Raw genomic sequence first — 26,301 nt, forward strand, 5'->3', positions numbered from 1 at the left:
GGGGTATATTTAAACTTTGAGAGTCTCTTGTTATGTGTGCGTCATCAGAGCTGTCAGCTATGTGAACTGAACTGAGCGAGCTCTGTGTTTGAGGAGACTAGCTTTAATCTTCAAGAGAGTTCTACATAAAGATTTGATCAGTTCAGTTCAACTTAAGAGGGTTTTATAGCCTAAAGTAGTCCAACTGCACTGTCATGTGTATGAAATTACCCTCCGTTGGGCTAATTTATTGCTGAGTCTGTACACGCTTCATGCTGATAGTGTATGTTTTGGTTTATACAGTATATCTTTAGGTTGGTATAAGGGTGTGTTGTGTGCTTTACATAATGGTTTGCTGCTGAATCATTTGAGACAGTGTTCCTTGACTTGTTAATGTACCTAGTGCTGCATCTGTGCTGTTAAGTGCTCCTCCGGTTGTGTACTGAGCTGTGATCTCGTTTGTTTACGTCCCCAGGAGAGACCCGGGAGACAGTGGGCGCCATGAGGCGGCGAGGAGGGCTTGAGAGAGAGGAGACATCGCCCTTCATCATCCTCAGCATCGGGCAGTGCAGGAAATGCACACACGCGCCACAGAGACTGTCTAGCAAGAGACAGGCTAACAGCACCCAATTCTGAGAGAGAGAGACGAGAGAGCGAAACCGAAGAGAGTGGAGTCAACATCCATTTATTTATCCTCAATGGGCTTAAACTAGACCGGATCAGACTTGGAAGAAATGATGTCCAAGTTACCAAACTGTTCTATATTGGACCCTCCTTGTTAGACCTTCGAAACAACTCACCCACCTTTGTGAGGCTTGGAGCTGAGAGGCAGAGAGAGGGGGGAAAAAAGAGAGTGACAGCGATAGAGGAAGAGAACGAGAGACTTTGGGCTCCATGCAGGCGCGTAAGAAGTATGTCCTGCTGGGGCTGTGTGCTTGCTGCTGGCTGCTGCTCTTCTACTGGGGCGGTGGGGTCCAGGTCCGTCTCCTCAAGCTGCTGGGGCAGCAGAGGGGCGATGTGGTGCGCCCCTGGCCCGACTGGACCGACAGGGTACTCCTTCCGGGCTATGCCCAGCTGGAGGAACTCCAGACGGGGCCTGGTTCTGCCGAGTCCCCCCGCCAGCGTCACCAAGCCTGGACGGGCATCTATAAAGACAGTCGCTGCCGAATGGAGACCTGCTTCGACTTTACGAGATGTCGACGTAGAGGGCGGGACGGGTTTCGAGTGTACGTCTACCCGTCGGAGAAGGGTGAGCGCGGGTCGGAGAGCTATCGTAAGATACTGACGTCTATAGGCGAGTCGCGGTACTACACCACGGACCCTCGCGAGGCATGTCTCTTCGTTTTGGGGATTGACACTCTGGACCGTGACCAGCTCTCGGGGCAGTTCGTGCCCAACTTGGACGATCGTATCAAGGGTTACCCGCTCTGGAACGAGGGACGGAACCACCTTATCTTTAATCTGTACTCGGGCACCTGGCCCAACTACACCGAGGACCTGGGCTTCAACATCGGTCAGGCCATCCTGGCTAAAGCCAGCCTCAACACGGAACACTTTCGGCCCGGGTTCGACGTCTCCATCCCCCTCTTCTCCAAGGACCACCCACAGAAGGGGGGCGAGAGGGGCTGGTTGGTGCGAAACACGGTCCCACCGCGCAGGAAGTACCTGTTGATGTTCAAAGGGAAGCGGTATCTAACGGGCATCGGGTCGGACACCCGTAACGCCCTGCATCACATCCATAACGGGAAGGACATAGTGTCCCTCACCACATGCCGTCACGGGAAGGACTGGGAGAAACACAAAGACGCCCGCTGTGACCATGACAACCTAGAGTATGAGAGGTAAGTTAGGTTCCTAAGGGGCAGAACGGTGAATCGTAACTTCCAATTCAGATCCAAATGTACAAAATAGTACAAAAACTTTACAAAATGTCCAAAAACTTTACTTTCATTCAGGGGGAGGGTTTAGAGCAGTGGGGGGGGTTTGGCGCTGTGGAGGTTTTGTCCGCACGAGGAAAACATTTGACTATTCAGCTTCAGTTAAGAGATGACTGAGTGAGAAGGTGTTTTTGGTGTAACATATTATAGCCCTGCTATGCAACTTTACTAAACGAGCCCCATTGTGAGAAGTCATAATCCTCTATTTGTAATAATAGGTGATGAGAAGGACTATTAGATGTAGGCGACATCTTGATGAGGGTTATTTTGAGCGATTTGACCGTCCTTCGAATCGTGGTTCAGAAAGGACAGCGGTGGTCACGTATTGTTCCCAACCTGGTCTCAGAGCAGTTCGTATTGTCCTGTAAATAAATCCGAGACTCTCCATTTAGAATGATATGTTACGTTTCGTATGGTATGTATTCATTTGTGGATGTCCATCACCCATTCATATATGTTACGAATTAAAACATTTTATTATTTTTTATTACAAGTGCATATAGGCCTACCTGATGATATGTGGCTGCTGTGTTAAACAATGAATAGCTTTTTCTTGAATTCATTTATGATCAGATACTTCAGTTGTAACTGGTTCTTTTTGTTGTTGTTGTTGAGTTGATGGACAACTTCAGCGCTGTTCCAAACTTAAGACGGTCCTCTTTTTTTAACAACAGCCTGTATAGAAATCAAAACGACTCCCGGTGTTGCAGCATGCGCTCATTCATTGTCATGGTCTCGTGTGGTATTAAAAAAAGATTCTGCTCGTCTCCAGTCATGTAAAATGACGTTGAATGACATGAAATGCGTTTATAAACCCCCTTATCCGCCGGTGGTCTTCAAATCCACAACTTTATGGCTACTTTGCCATCTAATGCTTACAAAACGAACCGTTTCTAAAACGGCATATCTAAGGCTCTGGTCTGTCCTAGGGGTGAGGGTAAACAGTAGGCATCTTCTCTGCTCTCCACTTTATGTTAGAATTATTATTCGGGGTACAGGGGATGATTACTTGTTGATTGTTGTTCAGGGAGGTTTGGGTAAAAATACATTTTTACTGAAAGGAGCGCCATCCACTTTCGTTTCAGAGTGATCAGATTTTCTCCAGGTAACCCTCATTATAAACAACTTACAGTCCCTTAGTCTCTCACCGACGTCAATGCATGACTAAGTGAAGATTCTACTTAAGTGGAAGTTTGGATTCTCCCCTTAGGGGGGGCTATTATTGTGAGGTTGTGTCATAACTTGTGTTCTGTTTCATCAGGAATACACTTGTTATTTTATTGCTTTGTTTTTTTAATCGTGCCGGGCGTTTTATTGGGTCCCTTAGATGTTGGGCTTTTACGAATTAGATTTTCTCCCTCTCATCTAAATTGCGGTCTCCTTCTGGTTATTTTCTCTGTCGTTTACAGTTACCATTCCAGTTACTATCTCGTTAAGAGTATTGACTGCCGGTCGTGTGTTAGAGTAACAGTACAGAGTGTGGTCCTGGCTGTGTAAGGTCTCGGCGTCGAGTCTACACCCCCCTTGAAACAAGCCGACGTCCGAAGGCCGACTGACAGTTGGGGTATGTGCTCAACGTTTTGAAAAAGGGTCTGAAAGAGGAGGAGTGGGTTCATCCGTGAATAGAGGCGAGGTGGGTTCATCCGTGAATAGAGGAGAGGTGGGTTCATCCGTGAATAGAGGAGAGGTGGGTTCATCCGTGAATAGAGGAGAGGTGGGTTCATCCGTGAATAGAGGAGAGGTGGGTTCATCCGTGAATAGAGGAGAGGTGGGTTCATCCGTGAATAGAGGAGAGGTGGGTTCATCCGTGAATAGAGGAGAGGTGGGTTCATCCATGAATAGAGGAGAGGTGGATTCATCCGTGAATAGAGGAGAGGTGGGTTCATCCGTGAATAGAGGAGAGGTGGGTTCATCCGTGAATAGAGGAGAGGTGGGTTCATCCGTGAATAGAGGAGAGGCGTCACGGTGGGGAAAAGTCAGCTTGAAAAGAGGGAAAGTTGACGTGAATAACAACAGCCACTAATAGGGTAAGAATAGGGGGAGGCTATCTCGTCATGTAGCTTCCACCCAAGTACACCAGTGATCTGGTCCTGGTCAGATACTCCTAGAATGAGGGATAGAGAGAGGGAGGTGGAGGGGTTAGGTATAGAGAGAGTGAGTGGAGGGCCCTCTCTTATCCAGTAATAACAGTTATAATCCGTCCGGGACATTGCTACCTTTCTGGGTTGTTTACATTGGGCCGGTGGTGAGGGAAAGGGGACGGAGTGGAGACCCACTCGACTCCGTATGAATGAGCTCATTTATTCCACACATAACCAACGGTCTGCTCAGACATCGGGGGGTTTGAGAGCTTATGTTATATGATGGTGGGTTACATTTGGATATGGTGAGGGGTGCATGGAGTGGGGGTTAGGTGGGGGTAGGGGGCGAGAGACAGCAGCATTGTGTAAGAAAAACACGAGAATGTGTGTAGCGCTTTTTCTCTCCCTCGGAGTTGGAAATGAGGTACGCACGGGGGCCTCGGAGTGAGGTGTGAAGGGGTGCGGGGGGGTGTTGGAGGCGGAGGGTGGGGGGTGGGTATTACGTTGTCCTCTCCCTGGCGCTCATATCCCGGAGAGTGTGGGGGCTTTTTGGGGATAACATGAGAACCATGCATGGAAATGGAGTCGGAATGAATGAAATGAAAGCGTGACAATATAAACGTCCCATGAAGCTGAAGGACTCCTTTTCCTCTCTCTCGCTCTCTATTCTCACTCCTTTTCCTCTCTCTCTCTCTATTCTCACTCCTTTTCCTCTCTCTCTCTCTCTCTCTATTCTCACTCCTTTTCCTCTCTCTCTCTCTATTCTCACTCCTTTTCCTCTCTCTCTCTCTATTCTCACTCCTTTTTCCTCTCTCTCTCTATTCTCACTCCTTTTCCTCTCTCTCTCTATTCTCACACCTTTTCCTATTCTCTCTACACCTTTTTCTCTCTCTCTCTCTCTCTCTCTCTCTATTCTCACTCCTTTTCCTCTCTCTCTCTCTCTCTATTCTCACTCCTTTTCCTCTCTCTCTCTCTCTCTCTCTCTCTCTCTATTCTCACACCTTTTTCTCTCTCTCTCTATTCTCACACCTTTTTTTCTCTCTCTCTCTCTCTCTCTATTCTCACACCTTTTCCTCTCTCTCTCTCTCTATTCTCACTCCTTTTCCTCTCTCTCTCTCTCTCTCTATTCTCACACCTTTTCCTCTCTCTCTCTCTCTCTCTCTATTCTCACACCTTTTCCTCTCTCTCTCTCTCTATTCTCACACCTTTTCCTCTCTCTCTCTCTCCTCTCTCTCTCTCTCTCTATTCTCACTCCTTTTCCTCTCTCTCTCTCTCTCTCTCTATTCTCACACCTTTTTCCTCTCTCTCTCTATTCTCACACCTTTTCCTCTCTCTCTCTCTATTCTCACACCTTTTCCTCTCTCTCTCTCTATTCTCACACCTTTTCCTCTCTCTCTCTCTCTATTCTCACTCCTTTTCTCTCTCTCTCTCTCTCTCTCTCTCTATTCTCACTCCTTTTCCTCTCTCTCTCTCTATTCTCACTCCTTTTCCTCTCTCTCTCTCTCTATTCTCACTCCTTTTCCTCTCTCTCTCTCTCTATTCTCACTCCTTTTCCTCTCTCTCTCTCTATTCTCACACCTTTCCTCTCTCTCTCTCTCTATTCTCACACCTTTTCCCCTCTCTCTCTCTCTATTCTCACACCTTTTCTCTCTCTCTATTCTCTCTCTCTCTATTCCATTTTCTCTCTCTCTCTCTCTATTCTCACACATTTTCCTTTTCTCTCTCTCTCTCTCTCTCTCTCTCTCTCTATTCTCACACATTTTCCTCTCTCTCTCTCTCTATTCTCACACCTTTTCCTCTCTCTCTCTCTCTCTCTCTCTCTCTCTCTCTCTCTCTCTATTCTCACACATTTTCCTCTCTCTCTCTCTCTATTCTCTCACTCTATTTCACACATTTTCTCTCTCTCTCTCTATTCTCACACATTTTCCTCTCTCTCTCTCTCTATTCTCTCCTTTTCTCTCTCTCTCTCTCTCTCTCTCTCTATTCTCACACATTTTCTCTCTCTCTCTCTCTATTCTCACACCTCTTTCTCTCTCTCTCTCTCTCTATTCTCTCACCTCTATTTCCTCCTTTTCCTCTCTCTCTCTCTATTCTCACACCTTTTTCCTCTCTCTCTCTCTATTCTCACACCTTTTCCTCTCTCTCTCTCTCTATTCTCACACCTTTTTCTCTCTCTCTCTCTCTCTCTATTCTCACACCTTTTCTTCTCTCTCTCTCTCTCTCTCTCTTCTCTTTCTCCATCTCTCCCTATTCTCACTCCTTTTCTGCTCTCTCTCTCTCTCACTCCTTCCCCCTCTCTCTCTATTCTCACTCCTTTTCCTCTCTCTCTCTCTATTCTCACTCCTTTTCCTCCCTCTCTCTCGCTCTCCCTATTGTTACTTCTCTCTCTCTCTCTCTCTCTCTCTCTCTCTCTCTCTCTCTCTCTCTCTCTCTATTCTCTCTCCTTTTCCCTTTTCTCTCTCTCTCTCTCTCTATTCTCACTCCTTTTCCTCTCTCTTTCTCTCTCTATTCTCACTCCTTTTTTCTCTCTCTCTCTCTCTCTCTCTATTCTCACTCCTTTTCCTCTCTCGCTCTCTCTCTCTATTCTCACTCCTTTTCCTCTCTCTCTCTCTTCTCACTCCTTTTTTTCTCTCTCTCTATTCTCTCCTTTTCCTCTCTCTCTCTCTCTCTCTCTATTCTCTCTCATTTCCCCCCTCTCTCTCTATTCTCACACCTTTTCTCTCTCTCTCTCTCTCTATTCTCACTCCTTTTCCTCTCTCTCTCTCTCTCTCTCTCTCTCTATTCTCACTCCTTTTCTTCTCTTTCTCCATCTCCCTATTCTCACTCCTTTTCTGCTCTCTCTCTCTCTCTCTCTCTCTCTCTATTCTCACTCCTTTCCCCCCCTCTCTCTCTCTCTCTCTATTCTCACTCCTTTTCCTCTCTCGCTCTCTCTCTCGCTATTCTCACTCCCTTTCCTCTCTCTCCCTATTCTCACTCCTTTGCTTCTCTCTCTCTCTCCATCTCTCCCTATTCTCACTCCCTTTCCTCTCTCTCTCTCTCCCTCTCTCTATTCTCACTCCTTTTTCTCTCTCTCTCTCCCTCTCTCGCTCTCCCTATTGTCACTCCTTTCTCTCTCTCTCTCTCTCTCTCTCTCTCTCTCTCTCTCTCTCTCTCTTCTCACTCCTTTTCTCTCTCTCTCTCTCTTCTCACTCCTTTTTCTCTCTCTCTCTCTCTATTCTCACTCCTTTTCCTCTCTCTCTCTCTCCTTTTCTGCTCTCTCTCTCTCTCCCTCTCTCTCTCTCCCTATTGTCACTCCTTTTCCCCCTGTCTCTCTCTCTCTCTCTCTCTCTCTCTCTATTCTCACTTCTTTTCTTCTCTTTCTCCATGTCTCCCTATTCTCACTCCTTTTCTGCTCTCTCTCTCTCTATTCTCACTCCTTTTCTGCTCTCACTCTCTCTCTCTCTATTCTCAATCCTTTCCCCCCTCTCTCTATTCTCACACCTTTTCCTCTCTCTCTCTCTCTATTCTCACTCCTTTTCTTCTCTCTCTCTCTCTATTCTCACTCCTTTTCCTCTCTCTCTCTCTCCCTATTGTCACTCCTTTTCCCCTCTCTCTCTTCTCACTCCTCTCTCTCTCTCTTCTCACTCTCTCTTCTCACTCCTTTTCCTCTCTCTCTCTCTCTCTATTCTCACTCCTTTTCTTCTCTCTCTATTCTCACTCCTTTTCTTCTCTCTCTCTCTCTCTCTCTATTCTCACTCCTTTTCTTCTCTCTCTCTTTCTCAATCTCTCCATATTCTCACTCCTTTTCTTCTCTCGCTTTCTCCATCTCTCCCTATTCTCACTCCTTTTCTTCTCTCTTTCTCGCTTTCCCCATCTCTCCCTATTCTCACTCCTTTTCCATCTCTCCCTATTCTCACTCCTTTTCTTCTCTCTCTCTCGCTTTCCCCATCTCTCCCTATTCTCACTCCTTTTCCATCTCTCCCTATTCTCACTCCTTTTCTTCTCTCTCTCTCTCTCTCTTTCTCTCTCTATTCTCACTCCTTTTCCTCTCTCTCTCTCTCTATTCTCACTCATTTCCCCCCCTCTCTCTCCCTATTCTCACTCCTTTTCTTCTCTCTCTTTCTCCATCTCTCCCTATTCTCACTCCTTTTCTTCTCTCTCTTCTCACTCCTTTCTCTCTCTCTCTCTCTCTATTCTCACCACTCTTCTTCTCTCTCTCGCTCTTCTCACTACTTATTATTCTCTCTCTCGCTCTTCTCACTACTTATTATTCTCCCTCTCGCTCTTCTCACTACTTATTCTTCTCTCTCTCTCTTCTCACTACTTATTCTTCTCTCTCTCTCTCTCTCTCTTCTCACTACTTATTCTTCTCTCTCTCTCTCTCTCTCTTCTCACTACTTATTCTTTCTCTCTCTCTCTCTCTCTCTTCTCACTACTTATTCTTCTCTCTCTCTCTCTCTCTCTCTCTTCTCACTACTTATTCTTCTCTCTCTCTCTCTCTCTCTCTCTTCTCACTACTTATTCTTCTCTCTCTCTCTCTCTCTCTCTCTCTCTCTCTCTCTCTCTTCTCACTACTTATTCCTCTCTCTCTCTCTCTCTTCTCACTACTTATTCTTCTCTCTCTCTCTCTCTCTCTCTCTCACTACTTATTCTTTCTCTCTCTCTCTCTCTTCTCACTACTTATTCTTCTCTCTCTCTCTCTCTCTCTCTTCTCACTACTTATTCTTCTCTCTTTCTCTCTCTCTATTCTCACTACTTATTCTTCTCTCTCTCTCTCTCTCTATTCTCACTACTTATTCTTCTCTCTCTCTCTCTCTCTATTCTCACTTATTCTTATTCTATTCTCACTCTTATTCTCTCTCTCTCTCTCTCATTCTCACTACTTATTCTTCTCTCTCTCTCTCTCTCTATTCTCACTACTTATTCTTCTCTCTCTCTCTCTCTTCTCACTACTTATTCTTCTCTCTCTCTCTCTCTTCTCACTACTTATTCTTCTCTCTCTCTCTCTCTTCTCACTACTTATTCTTCTCTCTCTCTCTCTCTCTCTCTTTCTCTTACTACTTATTCTTCTCTCTCTCTCTCTCTCTTCTCACTACTTATTCTTCTCTCTTCTCTCTTATTCTTCTCTCTCTCTCTCTCTTCTCACTACTTATTCTTCTCTCTCTCTCTCTCTCTTCTCACTACTTATTCTTCTCTCTCTCTCTCTCTCTCTCTCTTCTCACTACTTATTCTTCTCTCTCTCTCTCTCTTCTCACTACTTATTCTTCTCTCTCTCTCTCTCTCTCTTCTCACTCTCTTATTCTTCTCTCTCTCTCTCTCTCTATTCTCACTACTTATTCTTCTCTCTCTCTCTCTCTCTCTCTATTCTCACTACTTATTCTTCTCTCTCTCTCTCTCTATTCTCACTACTTATTCTTCTCTCTCTCTCTCTATTCTCACTACTTATTCTTCTCTCTCTCTCTCTCTCTATTCTCACTACTTATTCTTTCTCTCTCTCTCTCTCTCCTCACTACTTATTCTTCTCTCTCTCCCTATTCTCACTCCTTTTCTTCTCTCTCTATTCTCACTCCTTTCTCTCTCTCTCTCTTCTCACTCCTTTTCTTCTCTCTCTTCTCACTCCTTTTCTTCTCTCTCTTCTCACTCCTTTTCTTCTCTCTCTCTCTCTCTCTTCTCTTCTCACTCCTTTTCTTCTCTCTCTCTCTCTCTCTATTCTCACCTCTTTTCCTCTCTCTCAATTAATTCAATTCGCTTTATTGTCATGACGTAACAATGTACATATTGCCAAAGCTTATTTTGGATATTTACAATATAAAAATAAATACAAATGAGAATCAAATTGTCAACGGGACAACAGTAACAACAATAACCAAGTGTCAAAATAACCATACATTCAACAATAACAATAAGTATACAGTAGAGGACATGTGCAGGTTGATTGGTCTGTCAGACACTGTCCCTCATCTTATGGCAGCCAAGCAATGTAGTGCGCTGCCAACCCACAGCTCTCTGCGTCCTCCCCCAACAGAACGGGTAGCCTATCCTCACCAGAGAGGTCTTTGAAACCTTGAATAAGGGTTTCAAATTTGGGAAATGACACTCTCTAATTGTTTTATATTTTTGACATTTTGTCAGGAAATGCAGCTCCGTCTCAGGTTCTGCTGTTGTGCAGTGCTTTCCTCTACAGGGAGCCAGGTGTTCCTCTCTCTCTCTATCTCTCCCTATTCTGACTCCTTTTCTCACTCTCTATTCTCACTCCTTTTCTTCTCTCTCTCTCTCTCTCTCTCTCTCTCTCTCTTTCTCTCAACCTGTCTTTTTCTTTCTGCCCCCCCTCCCCCTCTCACGCCTTTCCATCTCTATCTTCCTTGGCTGTGGGCTCAGGCAGGCAGGCAGGTTGCAGCCTCTTAGCAGGTTGTACCAGGTTAATGAGCACTTGCATCTGGTCCACTTACAGATTAACCCGTGAGGACCCGGGACTGGAAAGGGGGGCATAAATTAAGTAATGGGGGAGAGAGAAACATAGACAGAGAGAGGGAAAGATCACGAGAGGCATGATGGAGAGGGGGATGAATGGGACTGCAGGAAAGGCGAGACATGGGGGTTAGATAGAGAGGGAGTAACGAAGAGGGGGAGGAAGGGAGAGAGGCAGACAGCAGGAAAGAGAAGGAGAAGAAAAGGTAGGAAGGGGAGAAAGAAGGTAGGACTTCAGGCAGGGAAAGGACCCAGAAAGAAAGAGAGGCCAAGAGGGAGAGAAAGGAGGGAGAGAGGGGGATACTTCAGGCAAGGGAGAGGCTTTACCGCAGCCTATTGGCCTAGTTTCCCTTCTTTCACACTTTGGAGGATTCCGTGAGAAAGGAAAGAAAAACCTGCATTGTACAGTGAATGTAAATGAGGGAGTGTGTGAAAAGAGAGGAGTGGGAATGGAGCAGGGAGTTTCAGGAGACACACACATAGATGCGTGCATGCACACACCCACACACACACACACACACACACACAAGTAGAACACTTTGCAGAGTTGCTTTAGCCATAGTTGAAGCGCTAAGGGTGAAGTATAAGTATCAGGGGTGGGGGCAAGCAGGGGTAAGGGGGTGCGAGGGAGGGGGTGTAATGGCAAAATGATGTACCTCTCCATTCAGCTTAAATGGTTGTTCCCATGGCGACGGCCTTGCCATGTGGAAGACGGTATCACAGCATAGGCCATTATTCATGACCCAGAAAGAACTCCGGGAGAGAGTAGAGGGATAAAAAGACCACTGTTTCCTATACAGCAGAATATACAGTAATATACAATAGATACATGAATATACAGTACAGTAAAGGACCACATCAGTATTACATGCATGTTGCGTTATAGGAATGATATCTGAAATTGTTGTTGTTTTTCTATAAATTATCTGACACTATCCATGGTCCTGTCTGTTACATGGCTTCATGACCTGAGTTGTACTGTAGTTGTACTGTAGTTGTACTGTAGTTGTACTGTAGTTGTACTGTAGTTGTACTGTAGTTATAGCTAGTGTTCCCGCAGTTTGACCATCGGTGTGTACTTGCATGCATGTGTGTATGGGTGTTTTGTTTTTTGAGCGGGTGGATTTGTTTGTGTGGGAATGTTTGAGTGGATGCCTTTATGTCTACGTGTGTGTGTGTGACATGTATAATAGTGTGTGTGTTGGGATGTTGGCAGGCCCCAATAAGAAATCCTACACCCCACTGTAATTAGGGGCTGTGAAATTGTACCCCTGGAGAGCATGCGGTCTGTGCTGCTCGTGTTCCTGTCCAGAACAAACTCCTCTGTTTGTGTCTCTGTTCCCCAAAAAATAGAAGCGAGACAACGCCTTCAAGTTCTCAACCTCTTTCTTCCGTTCTCCGTCTCTCCCTCTCCCACACTCCCGTCGCTCACCCTCTGTCTCTCTCACTTTGTTCTCAACCTCCACCTCTCTTTCCCTCTCTCTCCTTCCTTTTTCCATTTTCCAGTCTCTCTCTCTCTCCTGCACTCCCTTCTCTCTCCTTCTTTACTTCGCCTTCCGGTCTTCCTCTTGCACTACTCTTACTGCAAGTATTTCTTCCTATCGGCCTACTCCCTCTTTTTGAGTTATGCTTTTTTAAATTACCGCCCCTCCTTCTTTTTAACATTAAACTTAACAGCAATGCTGTTAAATAAGTGCACACGCACACACATCCTGCCCACACTTCCCACTCTTCCCACACTCATGCATTTACTCATGCATGCTTGCATGGACACACGCTCATGGACAGTCACACACACACACACACACACACACACACACACACACACACACACACACACACACACACACACACACACACACACACACACACACACACACACACACACACACACACACACACACCCTGCCTTTCACAAGCTGGCATAAAACACACCAACCAAAGGTTATAGGAGGGATTGGGAAGGTCTTGCCTTATCTCCGAGTCAAACAGGGTCTCGTTTAATCCAGCTAAAAAGAAAAGTGGACCAATGACCTAACTCTCTACTGCCCCCTATCTGTAAGCTGACCTCATAGCACCCAGTGGTGGTGCCAGGTGGTTGCATGTTATTATGTCTGGTTCCATCTCAGACGGTTGTCTGTTTTTGTCTGGCTACACTGTACCGGTAAACACATTCTTTTGAAATGCTAAACAGAATCAATTATGCTTGGCAAATAAATTGTGACTCGTTTGTGGTCCTACATTTGCATATTTTGTTAACTTTTAATTGTTCTGGTAAGTTAACTGAGAACATAGGCTCTAGGGCCATAGGCTCTTACTAGCTCTAGGGCCTCACATTCCTTGGCCAATTGTTTATGTCTTAAGCAAACCGCCCTCATTCTTTGCATTTAGCTGTCCTTCTCCTTTGGACCTGTGTATATTGAGTGGGAGTGTCCAGCCTGTCATGTTGTCAGGTGCCTCTCAGGTTCCTGATGTGGAGCCTTTTGGCCCCGGGGCCCATGCTGTCTTAACAGCAGCCCACGCCGGGGCCCCTAGATATACTAGTGTGGATGTCTTTAATGGGGGCCCATTCACCAGCCTAATAGGGCCCTTTATCCAGCCTGGCCAGCACCGCAGCGATCATAGCTGGAAAAGCCTCCGGCGTCCTCACTCGCTTTTGTCCGAGCCAACTGGAGCAGAAAGCCTTTGACAATATGGGAGAGACTAGAGGAGAGAGGGGGACTCTTGCCTTCTGCTGTTAAGACTCTCCTCCCTCTCTCGCTCTCTCTGTTATTCACTTGTTTACCCATTTGATAGCCTCGACTTGACCTTGTGAACCCACAACTCGGTATCCGGAGCTTAGGGATTGGGGAAAATGGGGCATGTGAAAGCAAAGGCTCCAAACACTGTGTTTTAATGTTTCATACACAATTAGGTGAAGTTGACCTTTTGCAAATCTTTCAGGAGTGTCAAGACAAAGCGTCTGGAATAAATGTATTAAATGTACTGTACATGTAAAGGTATGTTCATGTGTAGTTTTTTTGACCATCTATGAGGGAAAGGAAGAAAACTTAGAGTCTTTGACAGACAGATATGGTCATGGTTGAGAGGCTATTTACTAATGTACAGTCTGGTATTAAGGTTAAATTGGGATTTGAAAGGGGTGGATTTAACCCCCAAAAACTGAGTTGACTTTCTAATGTGATTTTCCACTTTATGATTCAGAATAATCCTCCTTACCACTCTCCTTTTGAGGTTGGTTGGAGTCCACTTTCACTGAGTCCCCACTCTCACCTCATACCGTAATGACCGATGACTGACAACCAAGTTAGCATAATCCAAACGGATTAATTTAGCTAGCATCTTCTCAACATGACATGTGCAACAGAGGCACCGGAGGATCAACATTAACCGCATAATGTTCCCTTACACTTCTTAGCATTTGATACAATTGCACTCAATTAAAAAAATACTCCTACAGTATATTAAAAGTCTTATATGATAGGGTGTGGTGGTATTGTGTGGTGTACAGTGCCTTGCAAAAAGTAAATCAAATCAAATCAAATTTTATTTGTCACATACACATGGTTAGCAGATGTTAATGCGAGTGTAGCGAAATGCTTATATTTATATATATATATATTTATATATATTATATATATATATATATATATATATATATATATATATAATATATATATATATATATATATATATATATATATATATATATATATATAATATATATATATATATACATATATATATATATTATATATATAATATATGCTATATTATATATATATATATATATAAAACACTGCTCAAAACAATAAAGGGAACACTTAAACAACACAATGTAACTCCAAGTCAATCACACTTCTGTGAAATCAAACTGTCCACTTAGGAAGCAACACTGATTGACAATAAATTTCACATGCTGTTGTGCAAATGGAATAGACAACAGGTGGAAATTATAGGCAATTAGCAAGACACCCCAATAAAGGAGTGGTTCTGCAGGTGGGGACCACTTCTCAGTTCCTATGCTTCCTGGCTGATGTTTTGGTCACTTTTGAATGCTGGCGGTGCTTTCACTCTAGTGGTAGCATGAGATGGAGTCTACAACCCACACAAGTGGCTCAGGTAGTGCAGCTCATCCAGGATGGAAAAATCAATGCGAGCTGTGGCAAGAAGGTTTGCTGTGTCTGTCAGCGTAGTGTCCAGAGCATGGAGGCGCTACTAGGAGACAGGCCAGTACATCAGGAGACGTGGAGGCGGCCGTAGGAGGGCACAAATGTGCATGTGTCTGCTCAAACGGTCAGAAACAGACTCCATGAGGGTGGTAAGGAGGGCCCGATGTCCACAGGTGGGGGTTGTGCTTACAGCCCAACACCGTGCAGGACGTTTGGCATTTGCCAGAGAACACCAAGATTGGCAAATTCGCCACTGGCGCCCTGTGCTCTTCACAGATGAAAGCAGGTTCACACTGAGCACGTGACAGACGTGACAGAGTCTGGAGACGCCGTGGAGAACGTTCTGCTGCCTGCAACATCCTCCAGCATGACCGGTTTGGCGGTGGGTCAGTCATGGTGTGGATTGGCATTTCTTTGGGAGGGGGCGCACAGCCCTCCATGTGCTCGCCAGAGGTAGCCTGACTGCCATTAGGTACCGAGATGAGATCCTCAGACCCCTTGTGAGACCATATGCTGGTGCGGTTGGCCCTGGGTTCCTCCTAATGCAAGACAATGCTAGACCTCATGTGGCTGGAGTGTGTCAGCAGTTCCTGCAAGAGGAAGGCATTGATGCTATGGACTGGCCCGCCCGTTCCCCAGACCTGAATCCAATTGAGCACATCTGGGACATCATGTCTCGCTCGATCCACCAACGCCACATTGCACCACAGACTGTCCAGGAGTTGGCGGATGCTTTAGTCCAGGTCTGGGAGGAGATCCCTCAGGAGACCATCCGCCACCTCATCAGGAGCATGCCCAGGCGTTGTAGGGAGGTCATACAGGCACGTGGAGGCCACACACACTACTGAGCCTCATTTTGACTTGTTTTAAGGACATTACATCAAAGTCAAAGTCATTACATCAAATCAATTTCTGGATCAGCCTGTAGTGTGGTTTTCCACTTTAATTTTGAGTGTGACTCCAAATCCAGACCTCCATGGGTTGATAAATTTGATTTCCATTGATCATTTTTGTGTGATTTTGTTGTCAGCATATTCAACTATGTAAAGAAAAAAGTATTTCATTCATTCAGATCTAGGATGTGTTAGTGTTCCCTTTTTTTTTTTTAGTGTTATTTTAGTGTATTTTATATATACCTGTTCTGAAAGGCCCCAGAGTCCGCAACACCACTAAGCAATGGCCACCACCAAGCAAGTGACACCATGAAGACCAAGGAGCTCTCCAAACAGATCAGGGAGACAGTTGTGGAGAAGTACAGATCAGGGTTGGGTTATAAAAAAATATCCCAAACTTTGAACATCCCACGGAGCACCATTAAATCCATTATACAAAAATGGAAAGAATATGGCACCACAATAAACCTGCCAAGAGAAGGTCGCCCACCAAAGAGAGGCAACAAAGAAACCAAATATAACCCTGAAGGAGCTGCAAAGCTCAACAGCAGAGATTGGAGTATCTGTCCATAGGACCACTTTAAGCCGTACACTCCACAGAGCTGGGCTTTATGGAAGAGTGGCCAGAAAAAAGCCATTGCTTGAAGAAAAAAAAAATAAGCAAACGCATTTGGTGTTTGCCAAAAGGCATGTGGGAGACTCCCCAAACATATGAAAGAAGGTACTCTGATCAGATGAGACTAAAATTGAGCTTTTGGCCATCAAGGAAAACGTAATGTCTGGCGCAAACCCAGACATTGCGTGTTGTTGTACTCCAGCACTTTGGATTTGAAATGATTATTTCAGTCCTGACTGTGTTGTCAATAATGTGTGAGGATCGACGCTGGAGACAGGAAGCAGGTACAGGGAGAAAATGTAATAATTAACGGACATGAAACAAGACAGGAACGGCATCTGGACAGGGGACAAAATAACGACATCAATGCTGACACGGGGATGGAACAGACATAAAGGGGAGGCAATCAAATAATAATGGAGTTCGGGTGGGTCCAATGAGGTGCGCGTAACGATGGTGACATGTGTGCGTAATGATAGCGCCCTTGAGCTCAGAGAGGGAGAGCTGGAGCAGGCGTGACATAATGATGAGTGAGGAAGATACAGACACAAATATCATAACCCCAAGACATGTTAACCTCTCACCATTACAATAACAGGGGAGGTTAGCATTTTTGGGTGGGGTATGATATTTGTGCGTCTAACGTTCTCACTCATTATTGACGGTTCATTCAGGACTATCCGTAATCATGGTAGCATCCACAATCCATTAATGCACAATCCATCCATCCAATATCCATTAATGTATATTCTATTCTTGTTTACAATAAAAGTGACTACAAAATGACACAATACATTATTTGCCATTTATTTCTAATGGGTAGAACATAATCTGAAACGCAACCAAAACAGGCAATGCCTCCAAGGTTGTAGAGTCACAAGCTTGATGTAATCATTGCATGCTAGGAATATGGCAGAAAATACTCAACTCTTGACTAGTTTAATACACATAAGGGAATTTGTCCTAATACTTTTGTCCCATTAAATTGGGGGGGGGGGGGCTATGCTCAAAAAGTGCTGTAATGTCTAAACGGTTCACCTGATATGGATGAAAATACCGTCAAGTTTAAGCTGACAGTTGGCACTTTAACCTCAGTCATTGCATCAATTCAAATCCAAAGTGCTGGAGTACCTCGCCAAAAGAAGAACACATGCTTCACTGTCCCAATAATTACAGAGGCGACTGTATGTAGGGGTAAAGTGACTAAGCAACAGGATTGATAATAGACCGCAGCAGCAGCGTATGTGGTGAGTGGGAATGTGTGTGTGGCGTCAGTATGCATGTGTGCGCGTGCTGTGTGTGTGTGCGTAGGTGTGTGTTGGGATGTCAGTGTATGTATGTTTGAGTGTGTGGGTAGAGTCATGAGTTCTCCTGTTCATCTCCTGTTTAATTATAGCCTGGGAGCTAGCTGATGCTGGTTTGGTGTGAGTCCCCTGTCTCTCCACTACACACCGATGATGAATGAGACTTGAGACTGGCTGCAGCTTCCAGCTGCTCGCTCTGGGACCGTATACTATAGATTCTACACTGATGCTAGGTTATATGGGCTCTCGGGACGCAATTAATAATAATAATAATAATAACAATAATTAGGTGGGTGTGTATTATACACACGTGTGAGTTAGAAAAATCGTTTTGGGCATATCCCACTCCCCCTGAGACATGCTCGGACAGTGAGATTACGGCCAGGGATCAGCCATTATTGACGGCAACCCTGGAGCAATTCGGGTTAACTGCCTTGCTCAAGTGCACATGGACAGATTTTTCAACTCGTCAGCTCAGGGATTCGAACCAGTGACCTTTCGGTTACTGGCACAATGCTCTTAAAGGAACGTTCCACCCCAAAAACGATCTTTTGGTATTTGCTTCATTTGTCCATAGTTGACAGTCCAAAAATGTTTTGCTTGTCAGCAATGAAGTGTTCAAGATATGTCACTTTCAAAATATAGAAAACATCACCTAGCCTATTTCAGCCAGTGTCTTCTACTCCTTCACCCCACACGCCCTTCCCTCTGACCCTACACCCCGACATTACAAGTGGTTTCCACTATCAACTTCCTAGCCAAATCCAGACACAGCTCCATTCCGAAGACTATACCTAGCTTGGCAGCCACTGCTATTACTACTACTGTTGCTCCTTCACCCAATAGCCATGTCTCTGGACCTACACCCACCCCTCACATCCCACTCTCACACCCCAGGTCAGGTTACCCCACACCCTGGCCTGATTGCCCATCCCTGTTCCAGCTTCCCCCTGGTTGTCACCCCTTGTCCCCTGAGATCCACCAGGCTATCTAGAGTGGTTCAGTTTAGTCAGGCTGGCAGGGCTGCAGTAACCAGAGCTTGCTCCTCTCTCTTTTTGTCGGGAATGAGTCTCTCTCTCTCCCTCTCTCTCTGCCCCCCCCTCTTCCATTCTCTCGCTTTCACACTCTCTATCGGTTAGAGCGGTTGTGCCAGTAACCGAAAGGATCGACTCCCGAGCTGTCGTTCTGCCCCTGAGCAAGGCAGTTAACCCACTGTTCCCCCCGGTGGATGTCGATTAAGGCAGCCCCCCCCCGCACCTCTCTGATTCAGGTGGGGTTGGGTTAAATGCGGAAGACATTTCAGTTGAATACATTCAGGTGGACTGACTAGGTTTCCCCCTTTCCTGCTCTGTCTCTTTGTTTTCAGATTTTCTGCCCCGTCTCCCTCTCTCTCTCTTACCCGTTCTCTTATTCTCGTTCTCTCTTGCTCTCTCTCTGTTCTTCCCTTTCTCTTGATCTACCCTGTCTCTTTTACACACACACACACGAGCACACACACCCTTAGCAGGAAAATAAACATGTAGCTGAACACACACTCATGCGCACGCACACATATACACACACACACACGCAGTCCCCACTGTTCCTTGTATTACTATCCTTATGAGGACTTCTGGTCCCCACAAGGTAAATTAAAACCAAACACACACACACACACTCATCCCACTCCATCACTGCTCCTAATAGGGTGTAGGCTGAGAGAAAGAGCCAGACTCCGTCCGTCAGCACAGTGAATCTATATTCATTCACTATCTCCACCGTGCCCTAGAGGCGAATGAACTAGAGAGAATCCATAGATCCAATAAGCCCACTGATCTATTGAGAAACTCTCTTTGGAATGGAATCTAGGAATCCATACTGCATGAATCCCTCCCCTGCAGAATGGATTAGATAACCTGCTCGCTATGTAACGTCCTAGAGTTATGGCTATCAGTTTGCCACTGCTGCCGTGGTAAGCATTTAGGTAATGTTGTTAGTGCAGCATAGAGCATAGATCGTTTCCTGGTTCTCTTATCAGTAAATCACCTACTCAATCCTGATGTTTTAGCCTGTGGCGTTTACCTTCAGTTGAAGCACCATATTTGTATGCAATGAATCAAGACGATTAAATGAGAATGTATTTGTGAAATATCGCAGAGAAATACAGTCTTAGTTAGTAACTCAGACTTCCAGTACAAATACACTTGGGCTATTGGCTGTGTGGTAGCCTCCAAATGAACTGCATTAACCCTTGCAGCACCCCTTCCCTTTGGGTGGGAATGGAATGGCTGTGCTTGCTGCTCATTGGCTGGTGGGCTGCCTGTTATCTGGAATGCCTCTCTCTCTCTCTGTCTGTATGTCTGTCTGTTAGGAGAGACGGAGTGGAGATACCAATCCATCATATAGGGAGGCAGAGGGATTAGGAGTGTGTGTGTGTGTGTGATGGAGGAATAGGATGTGCAAGTGTGTGTAAGGAAGAGTTCATGGTTGTATGAGAGAGAAAACGAAAGTGTGTGGTAATGCAGCATTGATCCTTGCTTGATATTTAAACCCTGTCTCTGCCTACTGACTGCTGATTGCAGTTTATTCTTAATGCTGCTGCTCTGATGCTCCTCCCTGCTCTCTTAGCTGGAGTGGAGACCCCGGTGAGTGAAACGTTTAACCCAAACCCCACTCTTCTAATGTAAGGTTCTCCAACTGGCGACCCCCGGGCTTGTGGGTGGTTTGGTTTGGCCACCCAAGTTTTCTGAGGGGTGGGGGGGGGGGGGCATAATAGGTTGTAGAAACGTGGAGCTGATTTCCTGGTGTTATCTTCATTTAAGAAATCTGTTCCCAAGTATAATGGAGAAATAGAGACACGTGATCATATACAAACGTAAGCAAGGTATGAAATGATGTTTTAATCAAACATCTGTTTTGGCTTTGTGCGGTCAATGAAATATATATATCTTTGAAACTATGTTTACATTTACGTAGAAGCTCTTATGTTAAGTGCCTTGCTCAGAGGCACACCAACAGATGTTTCACCGAGTCGGCTCAGGGGTTTCAAACCAGTGACCTTTCAATTACTAGCCCAACGCTCTTAACCGCTAGGCTACCTGCCGACCCTGCCTGTTCCGGGCTCCCCGACCATCCGCTCAAGAAAAATCGGCCCGCGGCTGAATCTTGTTGATGATCCCTGCTCTAATGTACGAGCGCAGAGCAGACCAGTAACCTAGAAACCCAGTTTTGGAACAAGTGGTAGAAATAGTCGGAGGGTTTGTGAAATGTTAGTTCTAGTGAAAAGTGTTGATTTGCTAATAATGCCGATTCTCCTTTTCTTCAGAACGGTTTTAGAATAAGCAATACAGGATTGGATTTATAAGAACTGAACTCTCAGTTTTATATATTACCCCTGTATATGTATAAAACCTTTTTGGGGAAAAAAAATATGCAAATAAGCACTGTTCCAAATGTTCAGTTACAGAAATTTGACCTTTGATTTGTATGGTGGAGTTATGTCACACATGCAGCTAACACAAATATATGGAAATGTCTGCTCTGCCCAAAATTACAACCAACTAATTGCAGCATTACCGCAAAAATGGAAGAGGAAAGTGGAAGGGGGGAAAAGTAATGAACTTGTCTGTTGGCCCTGCATTAAAGATAATTGGTTGAAGAAAATTGTGATAAATAAAAAAGTATACCAGTTTCATTTAAGGATTTAAAAAAATGACAGCTATACAAAGTATTAACTTAAGGGGGCTGAATAATTTTGCACGCCCAATTTTTCAGTTTTTGATTTGTTAAAAAAGTTTGAAATATCCAATAAATGTCGTTCCACTTCATGATTGTGTCCCACTTGTTGTTGATTCTTCACAAAAAAATACAGTTTTATATCTTTATGTTTGAAGCCTGAAATGTGGCAAAAGGTCGCAAAGTTCAAGGGGGCCGAATACTTTCGCAAGGCACTGTATATGTGTGTACAAAAGTTTGGACACACCTACTCATTCAAGTATTTTTATTTAGACTTTTTCAAGTATCTTTATTTAGACTATTTTCTACATTGTAGAATAGTGAAGACATCAACACTATGAAATGTAGTAACCAAACGTGTTAAACAAATCAACATATATTTTATGTAGATTCTTCAAAGTAGTCACCCATTGCCTTGATGACAGCTTTGCTCACTCTTCACATTCTCTCAACCAGCTTCACCTGGAATGCTTTGCCAACAGTCTTGAAGGAGTTCCCACCCCATGCTGAGCACTTGTTGGCTGCTTTTTCTTCACTCTGTGGTCAAACTCATCCCAAACCATCTCAATTGGGTTGAGGTCGGGTGATTATGGAGGCCAGGTCATCTGATGCAGCACTCCATCACTCTCCTTCTTGGTCAAATAGCCTTTACACAGCCTGGAGGTGTGTTGGGTCATTGTCCTGTTGATAGTCACACTAAGCGCAAACCAGATGGGATGGCGTATCGCTGTGGAAGCCATGCTGGTTAAGTGTGACTTGAATTCTAACTAAATCACAGACATTGTCACCAGCAAAGCACCATCTCACCTCCTCCTCCACGCTTCACAGTAGGAACCACACATGCGGAGATCATCCGTTCAACTACTCTACGTCTCACAAAGACACAGCGATTGGATCCAAAAATATCAAATTTGGACTCATCAGGCCAAAGGACAGATTTCCACCTGTCTAATATCCATTGCTTGTGTTTCTTGGCCCAAGCAAGTCTCTTCTTATTGGTGTCCTTTAGTAGTGTTTTTTCCCCCAGTAATTTGACCATGAAGGCCTGATTCACGCGGTCTCCTCTGAACAGTTGATGTTGAGAAGTGTCTGTTACTTGAACTCTGTGAAGCATTTATTTCGGCTGCAATCTCTGAGGCTGGTAACTCTAATGAACTTATCCTTTGCAGCAGAGGTAACTCTAGGTCTTCCTTTCCAATGGCAGAGTTCCTCTGTCCAGTGTTTGTGTTCTTTTGTCCATTTTATCTTTTATTTTTATTGGCCAGTCTGAAATATGGCTTTTTCTTTGCAACTCTGCCTAGAAATCCAGCATCCCGGAGTCGCCTCAACGCTGTTGACGTTGAGACTGGTTTTGCGGGTACTATTTAATGAAGCTGCCAGTTGAGGACTTGTGAGGCATCTGTTTCTTAAACTAGACACTCTAATGCAGTTGTGCAACACGGCCTCCCACTCCTCTTTCTATTCTGGTTAGAGCCAGTTTGCGCTGTTCTGTGAAGGGAGTAGTACACAACGTTGTACGAGATCTTCAGTTTCTTGGCAATTTCTCGCATGGAATATCCTTAATTTCTCATAATTTCTCATTTCTCACAATAATAGACTGACGAGTTTCAGAAGTTCTTTGTTTCTGGCCATTTTGAGCTTGTAATCGAACCCACAAATGCTGATGCTCCAGACACTCAATTAGTCTAAAGGCCAGTTGTATTGTTTCTTTAATCAGAACAACAGTTTTCAGATGTACTAACACCATTGCAAAAGGGTTTTCTAATGATAAATTAGCCTATTCAAATGATAAAGTTGGATTAGCTAACACAACGTTCGATTGGAACACAGGAGTGATGGTTGCTGATAATGGGCCTCTGTACGCCTATGTAGATATTCCATTAAAAATCTGCCATTTCCTGCCACAAAAGTAATTTACAACATTACCAATGTCTACACTATATTTCTGATCAATTTGATGTTATTTTAATGGACAAAAAAATGTGATTTTCTTTCAAAAGCAAGGACATTTCTAAGTGACCCCAAACTTGTGAATGATAGTGTATATTTGCAAAAAAAAAATATGGGGGATTGGAAGTGATGCAGACAATTACATTGATGGAAGCTACAATCTACCTGCAATATTAAAGCTGATCTGCCCCCTAAAATAAATACAAATAAGTATGGTTCAACCTTGAAGTTCAACTTTGAACTTCCAATTCAAAGCTTTGATTGAAGTATGGCAGTGTATAGATACAAGCACGTTTGCCATATTGCCAAGCCCTCTAACACAAGCAACCCTGGTAAACAACAGATCCAGGTGAAGCTTCAAGTCTCTATCTACTTTGATGTCAATTTCACACGCCATTTGATGTTATGGGAAGCAATTGACATGCCTTTCAAGAGCAGAATGTGCTTTTTTGACGAACGTATCAGGGAAAAGACACCCTGACCGCTTAAATGTTTATTATGGCCTGGCTCTGGCTACGGGGGGACATTTGACAAATGCTACATGCAAATCTCTCTGTGGTGACCTTTTTTTGCTTAGCAGCAGCAGCTCTCAGGCTGTAGCTAAATCAGTGTCGGTTAAAAGAAAAATGGCTTTCGTTCTTTATGTTCTCTTTTCTGGTCCCTAAACCCATCTGATAGGGCTGGGTGAGAAAGTAATGAGGTTTATAAGTCCTATCTAACTTTCATCGGATTTAGTTGTTGAGGGCTAGCCTTAGACTGCTAGGTTGTGTGCTTCCAAGTCAAATTGGCCTATTCCACAATCAACACCTTTCCCCTTTCCCTAGCCCTTGTCCCTTTGCAGGTCTGCAAGAATTGAAAGGTATAAGCAACAGTTAAGGGTCAACCTAGCTTTCTATTGCGCTTACATCTATCTAATACTTTCAGATCTGACTGTAAGGGGAAGAAGGGGCTTGGTTTCCAACTGACCGGGACATACTATGTCTATTATTGCTATTCATGGTGTGGCAGGTAGCCTAGTGGTTAGTGTTGGGCCAGTAACCGAAAGGTTGTTAGATCAAATCCCCGAGCTGTCAAGGTAAAAATCTGTCGTTCTGCCCCTGAACAAGGCAGTTAACCCACTGTTCCTAGGCCGTCATTGTAAAAAAGAATTTGTTCTTAACTGACTTGCCTAGTTAAACAATAAATAAAAATGTTATTTGTCACCATGCTTCACTAAGAGTGAAATGCTTACTTATGGGCCCTTCCCAACAATGCAGGGAGAGGCAAAATAGACAAATATTAGAAAAGTAAAAACTACACAATGAGAAACAATAACTTGGCTATATACATGGGGTACCAGTACCCAGTCGATGTGCAGGGGTACTACAGTAGGTAGTTAAGGTAGATTTAAGCAATACGGGGTGTGGTATATAGCCAATATACAACGGCTAAAGGCTGTTCTTATGCAGGAATCAACGCAAAGTGCCTGGATACAGCCCTTAGCAGTGGTATATTGGCCATATACCACAAACCCCTGAGGTGCCTTATTGCTATTATAAACTGGTTACGACCGTAATTAGAGCAGTAACAAGACATTTCTTTGTCATACCCCTGGTATACGGTTTGTTATACTATGGCTGTCAGCCAATCAGCATTCAGGGCTCGAACCACCCAGTTTATAAATGTACATATAACTAGGAATAAAGTGACTAGGCAACAGGATAGATAATCATTGTATTTATATTGGTTATGGGTGTTCTTCCCCCTGCAAGACTCATCTCTCATTTGCTCAGTCAGGGCAAGTTCCGTGCATGCCTGTTAACTTTTCAAACCTAATTAACCACTAATCTCTCATATGTCAGCTAGAAGGCAGGAGTTGGAGGAACTTCAAGCTTCTCTTCTCTTTGTACTTGTTCCCAAGAGCTTTAGAGAACCACCCAACCCCCAACCAGACATTAGACATAAAATAAATCATGCCCTCATTCTCGACAATCAGTGCCTTCTGCAAACGTCAGCCGAGACAGGAAATTGTGGGTGGAGTTGAAGAGAATGACATGGTGTGGTAACTTTAACAAATAAAAAAGGGCTGCTCCTGCTGGGAGGAAAAGAGTGATGGACAGCGACGGAGGAATGTATTGAATTTCCCTCTGTTGGAGCCAGAGCGCTGTTGAAGTCGTACATCTCAACAGTCGGGCGTGTACATCTAATTAGTCAAAAGTTGCTTTCCCTCTTTGTTTCTTTTGTCTTCTTTGCTTTAGGGTATGTGGGACGCTAGCGTCCCATCTGGCCAACATCCAGTGAGATTGCAGAGCGCCAAATTCAAATACAGAAATGCTCATTATAAAAATTCAGAAAACAAAACATATTTTACATAGGTTTAAAGATGAACTTCTTGTTAATCCAACCACGGTGTCAGATTTATAAAATGCTTTTCGGCGAAAGCATACCTAGCCCAGAACATACCTAGCCCAGAACATAGCCCAGTTGACAAATTATTACAAACAGTAACCAGCCAAGCAGAAGTGTTACAAAAGTCAGAAATAGAGAGAAAATTATTCCCTTACCTTTGATGATCTTCATATGGTGGCAATCAGAAGACATTCATTTACTCAATAAATGTTCCTTTTGTTTGATAAAAAGTCTCTTTATATCCAAAACGATGTTTACATTCAATCCTCAGGTTGTTTTTAGCCTAAATGATCTATAATATTTCAACCGGACCATAACGTCGTCAATATAAAAGGTAAACAAGAAATGCACTCTCTCGGGATTGCGCATGAAAAAGCTCTGCGACACCGTAGGGTCCACTCATTCAGACTGGTCTTACTCCCTCATTTATAAGAATACAAGCCTGAAACAATTTCTAAAGACTGTTGACATCTAGTGGAAGGCATAGGAACTGCAAATTGAGTCCTAAGTCAATGGATACTGTAATGGCATTGAATAGAAAACTACAAAACCAACAAAAAAAACTTCCTGAATTGATTTTTCTCAGGTTTTCAACCTGCCAAATCAGTTCTGTTATACTCACAGACACTATTTTAATGGTTTTGGAAACTTCAGAGTGTTTTTTTATCCAAATCTACCAGTTATATGCATATCACATCTTCTGGGCCCGAGTAGCAGGCCGTTTAATTTGGGCATTTTCATTTTTGCTTTTCATCCAAAATTCCGAATGCTAAGTTTCCTCCATATTGCTTCCGCTTAGCGCAGATAAGGGAGAGGAGAT

The 26,301-nt window shown here is 44.2% G+C and overlaps 1 protein-coding gene across 4 annotated transcripts in view; it reads left to right on the top strand.

The window, feature by feature from the left end:
* The window catches only part of LOC112229926 (exostosin-1c), a 103,912-nt gene that overhangs the window by 16,853 nt on the left and 60,758 nt on the right, over nucleotides 1-26,301 (top strand). For all 4 annotated transcript variants that reach the window (XM_042309948.1, XM_042309950.1, XM_042309947.1 and 1 more), the window contains one exon: nucleotides 455-1,820. In XM_042309948.1, coding sequence (XP_042165882.1) covers nucleotides 874-1,820 — 947 coding nt within the window. In that variant the 5' untranslated portion in view covers nucleotides 455-873. The remainder of the gene's footprint in view (nucleotides 1-454; nucleotides 1,821-26,301) is intronic.

This window comes from Oncorhynchus tshawytscha, linkage group LG31 (genome assembly GCF_018296145.1).
Source record: "Oncorhynchus tshawytscha isolate Ot180627B linkage group LG31, Otsh_v2.0, whole genome shotgun sequence".
Classification (NCBI taxonomy): Eukaryota; Metazoa; Chordata; class Actinopteri; order Salmoniformes; family Salmonidae; genus Oncorhynchus; species Oncorhynchus tshawytscha.